Source organism: Salvelinus fontinalis, chromosome 27 (assembly GCF_029448725.1).
Source record: "Salvelinus fontinalis isolate EN_2023a chromosome 27, ASM2944872v1, whole genome shotgun sequence".
NCBI classification, from domain to species: domain Eukaryota; kingdom Metazoa; phylum Chordata; class Actinopteri; order Salmoniformes; family Salmonidae; genus Salvelinus; species Salvelinus fontinalis.
Genome location: NC_074691.1, coordinates 8,299,424 through 8,315,416, shown reverse-complemented (window position 1 = coordinate 8,315,416; position 15,993 = coordinate 8,299,424). Strand labels below are relative to the sequence as shown.

At 41.9% G+C, this 15,993-nt stretch overlaps 1 protein-coding gene across 5 annotated transcripts in view; it reads left to right on the top strand.

The window, feature by feature from the left end:
- Window positions 1–9,076: 9,076 nt before the first annotated feature.
- Window positions 9,077–15,993, top strand: part of LOC129824962 (heterogeneous nuclear ribonucleoprotein Q-like) — a 10,868-nt gene continuing 3,951 nt past the window's right edge. For 2 of the 5 annotated variants that reach the window (XM_055884567.1, XM_055884566.1), the window contains exons 1-9: window positions 9,488–9,641; window positions 12,363–12,540; window positions 13,235–13,353; window positions 13,437–13,544; window positions 13,827–13,940; window positions 14,216–14,392; window positions 14,537–14,672; window positions 14,807–15,012; window positions 15,786–15,935. In XM_055884567.1, the coding sequence (XP_055740542.1) occupies window positions 9,525–9,641; window positions 12,363–12,540; window positions 13,235–13,353; window positions 13,437–13,544; window positions 13,827–13,940; window positions 14,216–14,392; window positions 14,537–14,672; window positions 14,807–15,012; window positions 15,786–15,935 (1,305 nt within the window). In that variant the 5' untranslated portion in view covers window positions 9,488–9,524. Of the gene's footprint in view, window positions 9,385–9,487; window positions 9,642–9,704; window positions 10,030–12,362; window positions 12,541–13,234; window positions 13,354–13,436; window positions 13,545–13,826; window positions 13,941–14,215; window positions 14,393–14,536; window positions 14,673–14,806; window positions 15,013–15,785; window positions 15,936–15,993 lie in introns of those variants that run through there. The other 3 variants (XM_055884564.1, XM_055884563.1, XM_055884565.1) reach the window with 3 other exon arrangements.

The window sequence follows — 15,993 nt, the reverse complement described above, 5'->3', positions numbered from 1 at the left end:
AGGGCAACAACCCAGCAGCAGGACCGGTACCTCAGCCTTAGTGCAAGGAGGTGCACTGCCAGAGCTCTGCAAAATGACCTCCAGCAGGCCACAAATGTGCATCTTCTTCCTCCAAACACGGCGAGTGGAGTTTGACCAAAAAGCTCTATTTTTGTCTCATCAGACCACATGACCTTCTCCCATTCCTCCTCTGGATCATCCAGATGGTCATTGGCAAACTTCAGACGGGCCTGGACATGTGCTGGCTTGAGCAGGGGGACCTTGCGTGCGCTGCAGGGTTTTAATTCATGACGGCGTAGTGTGTTACTAATGGTTTTCTTTGAGACTGTGGTCCCAGCTCTCTTCAGGTCATTGACCAGGTCCTGCCGTGTAGTTCTGGGCTGATCCCTCACCTTCCTCATGATCATTGATGCCCCACGAGGTGAGATCTTGCATGGAGCCCCAGACCGAGGATAATTGACCGTCATCTTGAACTTCTTCCATTTTCTAATAATTGCGCCAACAGTTGTTGCCTTCTCACCAAGCTGCTTGCCTATTGTCCTGTAGCCCATCCCAGCCTTGTGCAGGTCTACAATTTTATCCCTGATGTCCTTACACAGCTCTCTGGTCTTGGCCATTGTGGAGAGGTTGGAGTCTGTTTGATTGAGTGTGTGGACAGGTGTCTTTTATACAGGTAACAAGTTCAAACAGGTGCAGTTAATACAGGTAATGAGTGGAGAACAGGAGGGCTTCTTAAAGAAAAACTATCAGGTCTGTGAGAGACGGAATTCTTACTGGTTGGAAGGTGATTAAATACTTATGTCATGCAATAAAATGCAAATGAATTAAATAAAAATCATACAATTTGATTTTCTGGATTTTTGTTTTAGATTCCGTCTCTCACAGTATAAGTGTACCTATGATAAAAATTACAGACCTCTACATGCTTTTTAAGTAGGAAAACCTGCAAAATCGGTAGTGTATCAAATACTTGTTCTCCCCACTGTATAAGAGGAGAAATTGTAGAAATAAGCGGACACCATAGTGCCCACAAAACTCATCACTAAGCTAAGTAACCTGAAACTAAACACCTCCCTCTGCAACTAGATCCTGGACTTCCTGATGGGCCGCCCCCAGGTGGTAAATGTAGGTAACAACACATCAACCACACTGATCCTCAACACTGGGGACCCACAGGGGTGCGGGCTTAGTCCCCTCCTGTACTCCATCTTCCCCCGCGACTGCGTGGTCAAGCACAACTCCAACACCATCATTAAGTTTGCTGATGTCACAACAGTGGTAAGCTGATCACCGACAATGAGACAGCCTATAGGGAGGACGTCAGAGACCTGGCAGTGTGTTGCCAGGACAACAACCTCTCGCTCAATGTGAGCAAGTCAAAGGAGCTGATCGTGGAGAACAGGAAAAGGAGGGCCAAACAGGCCCCCATTAAAATCGATGGGGCTGTAGTGGAGCAAGTCGAGAGTTTCAAGTTCCTTGGTGTCCCAATCACACCATATCACCAACAAAGAAATGCCACCTGCTGAAGGGAGACAGATTTTCTGCCAAGTTGGGCCTCTCTCTTCCTCTTCCTCACAATGGTGTAGCCGCAGGACAGCTAGTTTCCGACATCCTATGGGTACATTGACTTTAATACAAAATCTAGGAGGCTCGTGGTTCTCACCCCTTCCATAGACTTAGACAGTAATTGTGACAATATCCAGAAGATGTCCTCCAACCTATCAGAGCTCTTGCAGCATGAAGTGACATGTCCACACAATCAAAGTATCAGAGAATGAATCTAGTACTGAAAGCATAAGCTACAGCTAGCTAGCACTGCAGGTTATATTATGTGGTAAGTAGTTTCTTCCAAAATGAAGAAGCAAGAAATAGAGTCTTTTTATCCCCAGTTTCAGTTTCACTTACTTAGCTAGCAAATGCAGCTATTTAGCCTAATCAAACACCCTGCTCAAACATAGGGATGCTACGTTAGCTAGCTGGTTATGACTATCAACAAAACACTGGCAATCTTCCACTTTAAAGTAAGCTTTTGGTTTTACTAATGTATTGTTTTCCGTAAACAAGCGTTGTAACATTTATGGCCCTTTAAAATCTGCAAAAATGTTTGCCTGATTCAGTTGAGTTTTTCCCCAAATTCTGTTGTCTCTGTTTAGTTTTTCCAGGTTTCCATTTCCCACAAATTTTGATTTTTGAGTGGGATACCCTTTAATTCCAATGGGTACCTAGCAAGAGGCTGTTTAGTGGCATTTTTGTAGCGCACGTGATGGTATTCTGCAAAACAAATACCCACTGGATTGATGTAAATTATATCATTCATGATATCATTCTGCCACCTTGTACTGTAGTTATCTGTCACACCCTGATCTGTTTCACCTGTCTGTGTGTTCCTAGCTCCAACAGTGCAGTAATATCTAACAATACACATAAATCAGAAGTTCAGACCTCAAGAAAAGACCCAGATGCAGACAGTTCGAAGTAACAAAGATTTATTACAAAAACAGGGGGCAGGCAAACGACAGGTCAAAGGCAGGCAGAGGTCAGTAATCCAGAGCAGAGTCCGAAAGGTACAGGACGGCGAGCAGGCAGAGTTCAGTGTTCCAGGGCAGTGTCACAAGGTACAGAATGGCAAGCAGGCTCGGGGCAGGCAGAATGGTCAAATCCGGGAAAACTAGAAAACAGGAACTAGTGCAACACAGGAGCACGGTTAACATTGGTAGGCTTGACAAAACGAACTGGCAACAAACAGAGAAAAATGGTATAAATACACTGGGGATAATGGGGAAGATGAGTGACACCTTGAGGGGGGTGGAGACAAGCACAAAGACAGGTGAAACAGATCAGGGTGTGACAGTACCCCCCCTCTAGGGGCGCCACTTGGTGTCCTACCTTGTTGACCGGGGTGCTGCCGTTGGAACTCAGCAATGAGGCCTGGGTCCAGGATGTCCCTAGCAGGGATCCAGCACCTCTCCCTCCCAGTCAAGACACATGAAAAGTGGGATGTATACAGAGGGTACGGGGCAACAGAAGACGAACAGCAGAGGGGCTAATGATCTTGGAGATGGGGAAAGGGACGATAAAATGGGGGGAAAGTTTGCGGGACTCCACCCGGAGGGGCAGATCTCAGGTGGACAGCCATACCCTCTGCCCGAGACGATACAGGGGAGCCAGGGTCCAGTGGCGGTCCACTTGTAGCTGATACCTGGAGGTAGAGAGCCGACTGGACTCTCATTCAGGTACGGCGATGGACAAACATCTGGGCCGAGGGTATGCCGACCGCTTCCTCTTGCTCCGGAAATAGTGGGGGCTGATAGCCCAGGGAACCATCAAAAAGGTGAGAGCCTGGTGGCAGAGCAGGGGAGGGTGTTGCGGGCGTATTCAACCCACACGAGTTGCTGGTTCCAGGTGGTGGAATTGGCAGAGACCAGACAGCAAAGAGTCGTCTCCAGATCTTGATTGGCTCACTCCGACTGGCCGTTGGACCGAGGGTGGAACCCGGAGGACAGGCTGGCTGACGACCCAATGAGTGTGCAGAACGCCTTCCAGAACTGGGACGAGAACTGCGGATCCCGGTCGGAGACCATGAAGGAATGTGTCGAACAGGGATTCCAGGTTCCAGGCACTCTCGGCAGCCAATGTGTGGAAATCAACCACATAGTCCGCCACACTGTGGGAGTCTTGGCAAAGCTGGAGTAATTTACAGGCAGCCTCTCTCCCGGACAACAGAGAATCTAAAACATTTTTCACCTCAGCCACGAACTTCTCCAGGCTGAAAGACACGGCAGATTGTTGTTCCCACACCACTGTAGCCCAGGCAAGAGCCCTCCCGGACATTAGAGTTATGAGACACGCCATCTTTGAGCGGTTCGAGAGGAAGGACGAGGGCTGCAGCTCGAAGATGAGGGAACACTGGGAGAGAAACGCCCGACAGGTTCCTGACTAGGGTTGCAAAGGGTCGGAAACGTTCGGGTAAATTTCTGGAATTTTTCCGAAAAATTTCCATGGGAAGTTCAGCCTGTGAATTTTGCTTAAATTCATCAAAAAAAGTTAGCTAACAGTTAACCTTTGTGAGATAAACAAGGCATTTCTAGGTCTTGTGGCATATTTTGGTTAAACTATCCCCAATTCAATGGAATTGCAACCCTCTGCATGCACAGTGCATTCTTCCATCACATGTGCAGTGCACTCTCCCATCACATGTACAGCTGATTCTCAAGATCTTGCACCCTAATGAGATGCTAGTGAGCCCACACAGTTTCCATAAATGTTTTAAAATGAAACATGTATCTTACAAAGGAGTTGTTTAATCTAACTGCTTAACTATTTATCTGTACATGGAATTGTATTTGTTTTTTTAAATCTATTTTTTCTCATCTTTAAAGGAAAATGCCACAGGCACTATCTGATGTGTGGAAACATTTCACTGCAGCAAATGTAGAAGGAGAAGCTGTGTACATTTGCAAATACTGTGCCAAATCATATGTGAAGAACATAAGACACAGAATCTGGCCAAGTGCATATAAAGTTCCCTCAGAGCTCACAACCTCTGACAAAAGTCCCTCTACTTCTAGTCGAGGTGAAAATTATGAATCAGACACCTTATCGATAGCAACAGCTCATGGTCCTCCTGGAATCAGACGTGTTTGACTCAATGGAGGAACATAGTCAGAGAAATGCTGATGAATGTCTTGCTCGAGCGGTGTATGCAACTGGTTCCCTTCTGGAGTCCTACCCTCACATCACACCCATTGGCTGTGCTGCTCATGCATTGAATTTGCTCCCCAAGGACATGGCACTGAAAACAATGGATACACTCTACAAGAGAGCTAAGGAAATGGTTAGGTATGTGAAAGGTCAACAAGTTATAACAGCAATCACCAAGCAAAGTGAGAAGAATAAGAGCACCACATTGAAACTTCCCAGCAACACCCGTTGGGATGGTGTTGTCATCATGTTTGAAGGTCTCCTGGAGGGCAAGGAGTCTCTCCAAGAAATGGCCATATCACAGTCTGCCAATATCGACAGCCCCATCAAGAGGATTCTCCTGGATGATGTATTTTGGGAGAGAGTGGTAAGCATCCTGAAACCTATAGCAGTAGCCATTGCACGGATTGAGGGAGACAATGCCATCCTGTCTGATGTTCAGACTCTGCTTGCAGATGTAAGAAAAGAAATCTGTACCTCCCTGCTCACTTCACTGTTGCTCCAATCAGAGGAAACTGCAGTTCTGAAATACATAAAAAAAGCTTGAAGACTTGCAGCGTACATATTGGACCTCAAGTATGCTGGCAAGAGCATCCTGTCTGGTGCAGAGATCAACATTGGTTATTAAGGGCTACTAAGTGTGAGAAATACTTTGTTACGCCTTGTTGAATACAGTACGTGGTTTTGAGAAACAACTTTCTTTTTGTGTTTCATGCTGGTAGTTGGAGAAATCAGTCCACTGCTCTTTATTATTTTCATTGAGGGTTATCAGTCTGAAGCTACAGTATATCAGTGTTTGATTGTATACATTGACTATTGAGGCACCATACTGTTGCTTTTGTTTTGGTGTGTTGACTATCAAGATTCCCGACTCTATACCACTGCTCCTAGTGGATGAACATTGTTTGGGTGAAACATTCTTTAATTCTAAAGGAAGAATAGAAGAGACTGAGACACTTCGTATGAATGAGTGGAATTAAACCAAAGAATTCTAAACATTTATCTGGACTCACTGCGTGGATTGATTAATAGAGGCCATGCTATTGCACTCTTACGCTTAGATTGTTATGAGTTTACTGGATGTACACTGAGTATACAAAACATTAAGAACACCTGTTCACCACCCAAAGGACATCCAGCCAACTTGACACAACTGCTGGAAGGATGGTCAACATGGGCCAGCATCCCTGTGGAACGCTTGACACCTTGTTTAGTCCATCCCCTGAAGAATTGAGAATGTTCTGAGGGCAAAAGCAGGGGGGGTGAAACTCAATTTGAGGAAGGCGTTCCTAATGTTTGGTATAGTCAGTGTAACGACCATGACATTCTGGCAACCTTGAGAAAAACTATTTTATAGCAGAGTTGTGCCTGTTGTTCACACGTGCATCTGCCCTCTCATTTGCTAGAATATTCCCACATGATCTTGCCTCCTCCCGCCTGCTTTTCACATGCATTTCCATCTTCTTTCATACTGGACGCAGACATAAAAATAGTATCCACGTGTTCATCTGACTCTGGGGAAGTACAGTACCAGTCAAAAGTTTGGACACACTGACTCATTCAAGGGTTTTTCTTTATTATGGCTATTTTCTACATTGTAGAATAATCGTGAAGACATCAACACTTTGAAATAACACATCGAATCATGTTATTCACTCAGCTTCCCTTTATCTAATATTAGGTTTTGGTTGAAAAAAAAGTGTACGAAATGTGGGAGCCAGAAAGGGGCAAATACTTTTCATGGCAATGTACATTGTTGCAATAGGTTTCACATACAAACTTTATAGCCCATGTCCGAACTCAGAATCAAATAGGCTTTGCAACAAAAAAAACATGGTCGCTGTTATAGAATGTTTATTTTGGTTGCCGATTTTCTGCATTTACTTAAGTTCCATGGCATCAGGTAGACTGATTTCAGATGTGTCCATGTAAACAGGATTATTAGGGAAATTGATCTTCTTGCAAAGCATGTAAATGTTTTAACTATTATATTAATCTGACTATCCACAATAATCGTATTATTGTGTGCATGTAACCATACTCATTGTGATCTGTATCAGGGCTGACCATCACTGGCAATGCGGAGACTACAGTTTTGCCTTATTTTAATCTACAAAGCTAAATGACAAAGTACTAAATTAGCGCTGAGTTTTTTCATATTGACTGTAGGGTTTTGTGTATTAACTGTATTAACTTTTCTTTTAATAAAGATAATTTAGCCAAGTATTTCTCTTGAAAGGCAGGTACCAGTTAATGAGCTGAACAGTTCAGACCAAATTGTAGAGGAGCATGCACCTGAACGTGATTCCAGAACTGCGCTGGCTGAGTCAGAAGCCTCGAGCACCATAAGCCAACCAGTCAAGCAGAAGACAGTCCCCATCAAGGATCAGGATCTCTTTCTTAGACAGAGTCCGAAAGCGATTCAAATATTAAATTGGATGCATTGTTGGCCTCGTCTGACTCTACATCTGACTCATCTGAAATGTCTGACTCATGACTCTTTGTCTGACTTAATCTGAATCCAATTCATCTGACCCTGAGATAGAGGCATAAACCTGAATGAGATGAAATTAGCTCTAAGGATCAGTACTAGCACTGCATAATGTAATATGAAATTATGGTTGTCTTGTCCAGAATAATTTACATTTCTTTATGAAATTATGTGAAGCCTTAAAAAATAATGCCTTTGAAATGCTTATTTGTCTGGCTGTTCTGAAGATTACATAACTTGGGTCCACCTACAGTGCCCTCAGCAAGTATTCACACCCCTTGACTTCTCACATTTTGTTGTTACAAAGTGGGATTAACATGGATTTAATTGTCATTTTTGTTAACGATCTACACAAAATACTCTGTCAAAATGGAAGAACAATATACTGTATAAAATTGGAATTTATTAGATAAGTATTCAGCCCCCTGTCAATACATGCTAGTATCACCTTTGGCAGTGATTACAGCTATGTGCCTTTAACATGCTGACCAGACCGGACACGTCGCGTGCACCGCAAAATAAATTTAGAAATCCATGTTATTCAATTATTGCGCGCCAACAAGCGTCTGCGATGCCAAGGGACCAAATAGAACTCATTTCTATGCAGATCACGCTGCATGTCTTGCCTCTCCCATCTCCTCATTGGTTTATAGAAGCAGGTACCCAGTGCCATCTCCTCATACCCACGTGGATGATTGAAGAAATGGTTTGCCATAGTAAAAGTGCAGATTCCATTCACCATATAAATTCAAAGATGAAAAAGCCTGGAAGGAGCAGAGATGACTAGAAACGAGTCGGTTGGCCATTGTATGTGGATTAATTGTATGTGGATTAATTGTCAGAGTAGAAGACCTTGTGCATTTCAGGTAAAATAACTCAATATTTATATCTAAGGACAAATTAGCTAGCAACAGCAAGCTAGCTAAATAGGACAAATTGTCTAGCTAAATTGCCATACATGTTTAATGCTTTTCGACCTGTCCCCACATTAATGTAATTGGTTCAGAGTTTGTTTTGATATTTTAACCTGCGTGTCGTGATCGCGTTTGGTGTAGGGGGACAAAATAAATGTATGCACGATAGTGCGCAGCCTGTTTGGGTTCCGTGTAAGAGCATTCCAAACCTGGAGTGTACAACATTTGGCCATTATTCTTTAATCAAGCTCAGTCAAATTGGTTGTTGATCATTGCTAGACAAACATGTTCAGGTCTTTCCTAGATTTAAGCAGAATTAAGTCAAAACTAACTTGGTAAGCAACTCCAGTTTAGATTTGGCCTTCTGTTTTAGGTTATTGTCCTTTTGAAAGGTGAATCCATCTCCCAGTGTCTGGTGGAAAGCAGACTGTACTAGGTTAACCTTTAGGATTTTGCCTGTGGGGGGGGGGTTAAACCTAAATTTATTTAGGCTTGCCATAACAAAAGGGGTTGAATGTTGATTTCAGACATTCCAACTTTTCATTTACGCAATATGTCAAAAAAACTAATTCCACTAACTTTTGGGGGTATTGTGTATAGGTCAGTGACATAAAAAAATCTAGATTTAATCAATTCAAAATTCAGGCTGTAAAACAAAACGTGGAAAAAGTCAAGGGGCATGAATAATTTCTAAATGCACTGTACACTTTCATTTGGACCATATGCCCCGATACCTTTTCGTGAGAATAACTAATTCATGGGACATGAAGAGTGGTGAAGATAGCTATGATGCCTTAAATATTTAACACCTTTGTCTCCGTTTGTTCTGGACAAATAAAGTTACTATGCCATTGCTTCTGTTCTGTGCCAAAATGTGCATGCTCCCAGTCCCGCGAAAATACAACAGCCCGTGGTTAGCAGTTGCTGAAACCCCATACATGTAGAAGCACTCGGAGCGCACGTCATTAGTTACCACAGCTACAAAGTCATAAACCCCGCCTTTCTACCAAATCTATTTTTCAAATTTGACTTTAAATCTAACCACATGCCTAAACTAAATTGAGATCAAAACGTATGTTTTCATTATTTATAGTCAGTTTTGACTTTGTGGCTGAGGTAACTAGTGACACTCGCAGCGTCAGTCAACTAGCCGCCATTTCGCATTATCCGGACAGGAGCCTGACCTAACCTTATGCCGGGAATCGTAGTTTTTATTTTTTTTAAACACCCTGAAATCAGACTAAATCGGCAACGTGCACCTTGGTGAACTATCGAATGGTAAGTATTTACATGTGTTAACTGGTTCATTCACGCGGATAGTTTACTTTTGTTCTGGCTGTGTTTTTAAAACAATGTGGAAAGTGGTTAGCTAAGTAACGTTAACGTTCCTCCTAAGAGTCCTACTCGACATTTTGAAAATGAATTCCAGAGTTTGCTATACATTTTGCGCCTGGAGACCAGGCCGGCGCCAATGGAGTAGTTCACCAACGTTGCGGAAGCGGTGTGACATTTCAGACGAGAAATGCATGACAAAGGTTAATTAACATTTGCTAGCTAGTTTGTTATTCGCTTTAGTTAGCAACCGGTTACGTAGAACTATGGCTAGCATTGGCTACGCGGCGTGGATGTCTCGTGTATGGGCTGCAAACGGGATTGCAAACACGGAAGTCTTAACCTCTCTGGGATAGCGGGACGCTACGTTAGCTAAGTCATTTACATTTAACTGACATTCAAGCATTTCTTGGCTAACTATTTAACTAACGTTAATTGTTTCCAAGTATGTTACAGTAACGTGTAACGTAGTTAATCTGCACTCGCTGGCTTGTTTAGCAATGCATTGGAAGCTAATTAAGTAGCAGACCGTAAGAATTTAGCCAGAAAAAAATATCGTTGTGCACAAAAGCACATGTAACGTTAACTACAGTAAGTAACTAGTTGGTTCTGCTCGAATTGGTAGTCACACAACTCAAACCAAATGTTAGCTAGCTAACTGAGTGTAGTTAATGGTAAACCAATGACTCACAATTCAGTTAAGTAGCAATATGTTCAGTATAATGCCTGGTGTCCTGACAAATTGTTCAGGCACTATAGTAGCTAGCTAAAACAAGACCATCGACGTAAAATAACTGATGGCTTTTATCATGTTAATTATTTGTCTTCATTGTAGTAGTTTAATGATTAGCATGAGCATAGGTGGGTTGATTTGTCACCTGTGCACTAAACTTGCCAGGACAATTAATTAAATGCTTCTCTGTATGCAATGTTGCGTGGAAACCCGACGTTTAATTACATTTAATTCTAAAAGTTGGACATAAATTAGCTTTTGAACCAGTCCCGAATGTTGAATAAAATTATATTTTAACATACTTTACCGGTTGGTCTTTTTGGCATTAGGAATGTAAAATTACATCAACTTTTCAGAGCGCTGGTAGTCCATTCATATTCTAGAGGCTAAAGAAACGCACACCTTTTTAGGCGAGGTGCTGGCTAGGGGAGTGGAACACTTGAAAAAACAAAGGAGAGCCGCACAACCTAGGAGCTCAGATGCAAAAATATTTATGGCTAACGTTTCGACACACAAGCTGTCTTCATCAGGGTATTGTGACAAACATTGCGGGATGACTCATTTATATAGTGTCAAAAGACACACAGGTGTCTGTAATCATGGCCGGGTGTGGCCTGATATCATTGGTTAATTCTCATATTAAAATAGCATACAAAAAAACACAAATGGATAGCGTACGATCATAGATACAATTTGGCTACATAAGTCTACAAACATTTACAATATCATAATCACAAGAATGGCTTCAGATCAAAGTCTGAAGGGTCTTTAAATTAAAGATCCAAGCAGCCTCTCGTTTTAACAATAAATTGTCGAGGGCACCCCCTTTCCTAGGGAGGGTGACATGGTCGATGCCAATATAACGTAGAGACGAAATCGAGTGGTTTTCTTCCAAAAAGTGGGCCGCAACTGGTACGTTGAGTTTTTGCGCCTAATGGTGCAACGATGCTCCAAGATGCGTACTTTTAATTCGCGCTTTGTTTTACCCACATCATTTTTTACCACAAGGACAAGTTATAAGATAAATAACTGCCTCAGTGGAGCACGTGATAACAACTTTAATTGGGATCTGTTTCCCTGTTTGGGGGTGTTTGAAGGATCTACATTTATAAGTGCCATTACATTGAGCACAGCCATTACACTTGTAGTTTCCATCCAGTTGGGAAGCAAATACACGTTGTGCATTGATATCTTGGTGTGGTAAATCAGAGTTTACCAGTTGATCTCTGAGGTTTCTGCCCCGCGAGAATTCCGGGGCAGAAAACACATTACCGATACTATCATCGGATCTTAGAACGTGCCAATGTGCCAGCACTTTGAATAGCGGGTAGTTAGAACGCAAGAATGCTTATTTTTGCAAGACTGACCTTGAAACAGGTCACGTCTCGTTTTGTTTTGAATTGAATTTTCTCAATGGCAGTATTAATCTGACCATTTTTGTACCCCCTCCCCTTGAATTTTCTTTGCGTCTCAGCCATATTTCTGTTGAAATCTGATTGTTTTTTACAAATTCTTTTGATTCGACAGAATTGGCTGTAGGGCAAACTGTTTTTCAAGGGAAGTGGGTGACAACTATCAGCCCTCAACAAACTTACGATCAATATACCGTTTCCAAATACTTATGTTAGGCAAGAAAACATTTTTGAAAGAATTGGAAATAGAATGTTTCTCAATTTAACCCACATTAGCATAGTTAGGAGCCATGGGGGATCCCATAGCAGTACCCTTCGCCTGAAATTAAGAAATCATTCACCTGAAGCATGCGCACAATATAAAAAAGATATGCAGGAGATGCATGCATGCTTGTTGAGCTCGTTTACATGGTTCTGTGCATGCTTCAGAGATCTGAACACTACCAGCACTTTACAGATTTGATGTAATTGTACATTCCTGTGAATATATTGTCTCATAATTGCTGCTGACAAAAGGACCCACTGCACAGAAAACGTTAAAGTACGTTAAAATATAATTTTATTAAACATTGGCTTGTAGAGGGAGGAAACTTTCCTGACTCAAACACTCATTTCTACCTGACATAGTATTAAATGCAATTCAACTTCGGATTTCCAGGCAAGCAATGATGGTATGCCTGAATGTTGTGTTTTGCTTATTTGAATTGGCTAAGTGCAGTAGGTGCTTAAGTTATTGGAACAGTCATTCAAATAATTTTACTCATCATTGCATTAAACAGATGGCGACCGATCAGATGACCGATCATGTAAATGGGAATGGTACAGAGGAACCAATAGACATAACTGAAGTGGACACAACTACAGCTGAAGTTATCCATTCAGACAATTTCCAGACTTTATTAGATGCTGGTTTACCACAGAAAGTTGCAGAAAAACTAGATGCAATTTACACATCAGGTAAGTGCATGTTATGCATAACCTAACTGTTTTTTATTGTTGTTGTGTTCTTCCTTTTTAGTTTGTATTTCTATTGGAAACTTGTATTTATTTACCTTTGCAACTTTGTGTGATATATTTACAAACTAAGCTATCCCCACCATAACAAAGAACTGTGAATTTGAATCCATTGTTTCTGGGTGGAGTTGATGAGCTTTGCTATGGCTAACACTAATTCTGCTAATAGGTTATGCATGTATAAACTACACATTGACACATCCAGCCCAAAGCGGGAGCTTTAAAATATGTTTTGGGGGGGGGGGGTGTTCAGATGTCTGAATTGACTTGTGCATGTACAGCTGGCCTGGTTCATGCAGTAGGATTAATGCTTTGGTTGTGGGTGCAGTTAGCGAGATACTTTTTCCCTCCTTTGATGAGCTTGTTAGTGTGTATTTCCTTGGTTTCTGTAAGCATAAATCATTATTCTTCAAATTTTATAATGTACAACTAGCCTGGCTGGTTGCTATTTCTAGCAATGGTGACATTTTTTTTTTTTTTTTAGTTGTCCACATGGTGATCTCTATACTCAAATACTGGAGCAACTCATTATTGCTGTGATGGTTTACCGCTAAGATCTGATTGGACATAATCCCATGAGTTCTTTGTGATTCCATTGGCAAACAGTGGTTATATTTGAAATGTCACCCTTCTACAGGCCTGGTAGCGCACAGTGACCTAGATGAAAGGGCTATTGAAGCATTGAAAGAATTTAACGAAGAAGGTGCTCTACAAGTCCTGCTTGATTTTAAGGAAAGTGATCTGTCGCACGTGCAAGTAAGTGGCCGCTGCGTTACACTTAGTTGAGGATTATTTAATGAAACGCAGGGAGTACTAAAAGCGTAAACTTTCCTTTTCAGAACAAAAGTGCCTTCCTCTGTGGAGTAATGAAGACTTATAGACAGAGGGAGAAGCATGGGACCAAAGTTTCAGATCCCACGAAAGGACCAGATGAGGCGAAAATAAAAGTATGTCAACACCAGGAAGGAAGTTTACTCTTTGTAGAGATGAAGGCATGCCTCTTTTCCAATATCTTGGCATAGCAGATTGTAAAAGTCTTGCTCATTTGTTGGCAGACTTGATCTTGACTTAGCTCGTCAGAGTATTATACCAATGTTACAAAAGTCTGTCAGTTTAGGCTACGCGGTCACATTTTTTGCATAGCTGATTTATTGTGGTTGTGTGAAAAATCAAGCGGTGTCTGTGTGTGGTTACAGCAACATGAAATATTTTTATTTTGATAATGACAGGCTCTGCTTGATAGAACCATCTATACACTTGATGTGACAACGGGTCAGCGGAAGTATGGAGGCCCCCCCCCTGAGTCTGTGTATTCAGGTGCTCAACCCACTATTGGAACAGAGGTACGGTGTATCTTTCAGTGAACAAACACTTTTGAATAAGACCATCAAATGTCGACAAATCTCTGTTTGGCCTCATGAAGACGTTTGTAATTCTGGAGTGACTCTTGTTACACTGAGAGCTTACTGCTAAGATCTGACTGGGCCAAATAAAAAAAATAAAAAAATAACGCTCGTCTCCTTGATTCCCATAAATATTTGAAATTTGCAGAACTGACCACTTTCTTAGCTGCTCACAAATGTTTTTTCATTACTTGTTTCATGACTTACCTTTGAAGATATTTGTTGGGAAAATTCCTCGAGACTTGTTTGAGGATGAGCTGGTTCCCCTCTTTGAGAAGGCGGGACCTATCTGGGATCTACGTCTAATGATGGACCCCCTGAGTGGCTTGAACAGGGGCTACGCTTTTGTTACCTTCTGCACTAAAGAGGCTGCCTCGGAGACTGTAAACCTGGTCAGTGTATCCCCATGCTTCCAGTTATGGTCTGTCTCTTCAGCCTATCAGTCAGTTTGGAAGTATGAACTTTGGCATAGTCTGTGCCATGGCTGTTTCATATTTATCCTTGTCACACTGGTTGATGAGTTCCTCTTTCCCCAGTGTAATAATCATGAAATACGCCCCGGCAAACACATTGGAGTGTGTATATCTGTTGCCAATAACCGGCTGTTCGTCGGCTCCATCCCCAAGAGTAAAACGAAAGAACAGATTGTGGAGGAGTTTGCTAAAGTCACAGGTAAGAAAGATTTTTGTTTATGGGTGAGATGGGCACTTTTCATTTGATTAAGTCAACAACAGGTCTTGTAGTTGTAACTAAATACATGATCACATTTTGCTCAAACCTCACTTAACTTTTTCTATTTCTAACAGAGGGTCTTAATGATGTCATACTGTACCATCAGCCAGATGACAAAAAGAAGAACAGAGGTTTTTGCTTTTTGGAATACGAGGACCATAAAACTGCTGCTCAGGCCAGACGCAGGCTAATGAGTGGCAAGGTGAAAGTGTGGGGGAACATGGTTACTGTGGAATGGGCAGACCCCATCGAGGACCCAGATCCAGAGGTTATGGCCAAGGTAAGTGATCTGCTGACTACAAAGTGATGAAACACTGGAGAAACAAGGTGTTATGTCCCAAAGGGCACTTAATTCCCTATATAGTGTACTGCTTTTGACCAGGGCCCATTGGACCTGCTCAAAAGTAGTGCACTGTATACAGTGCCTTCAGAACGTATTCATACCCCTCGACTTATTCCACGTTTTCTTACAGCCAGAATTCAAAATGGCTTAAATAGATGTCTCACCCATCTGCACACAATACCCCATAATGACAAAGTGAAAACACGTTTTTAGAAATGTTTGCAAATTTATTGAAAATGACAGCCGTTATCACATTTACATATGTAGTCACTCCCATGTTATAATCACGTTAGAACCACCTTTGGCACAGATTTGCAGCTGTGAGTCTTTCTGGGTAAGTCTCTAAGAGCTGTGCACACCTGGATTGTACAATATTTGCACATTATTATTTTTAATATTCTTCCAACTCTGTCAAGTTGGTTGTTGATCATTGCTGGACAGCCATTTTCAAGTCTTGCCATAGATTTTCAAGCTGGTTTTAAGTCAAAACTGTAACTGTAAGCAACACTGGAGATTTTCATTTGATATATTTCCAACCTGAAGTCTCGCTTTATAGGCTTGCAGTTGATGCTTGATCAACCTTGGATGTCTTTCATTTAACAAAATACAACCACTAGTCTTTAAGTGGGTGCAGATCACACTGATGCCTGTGTGTAACCCATGTAGTTGAAGTTCTTAACACGTTTCCCATTGTGCATTTCAACCCACAGGTCAAAGTTTTGTTTGTCCGAAACCTTGCGAACAGTGTTACGGAAGAAATACTTGAAAAATCCTTCGGCCAGTTTGGGAAACTGGAGCGAGTGAAAAAGCTGAAAGATTACGCCTTCGTTCACTTTGATGAGAGGGACGCTGCAGTCAAGGTACTTTATATTGAGTGATAATATAATGAGAATACACTGTGGTAAGTAAATGACATTG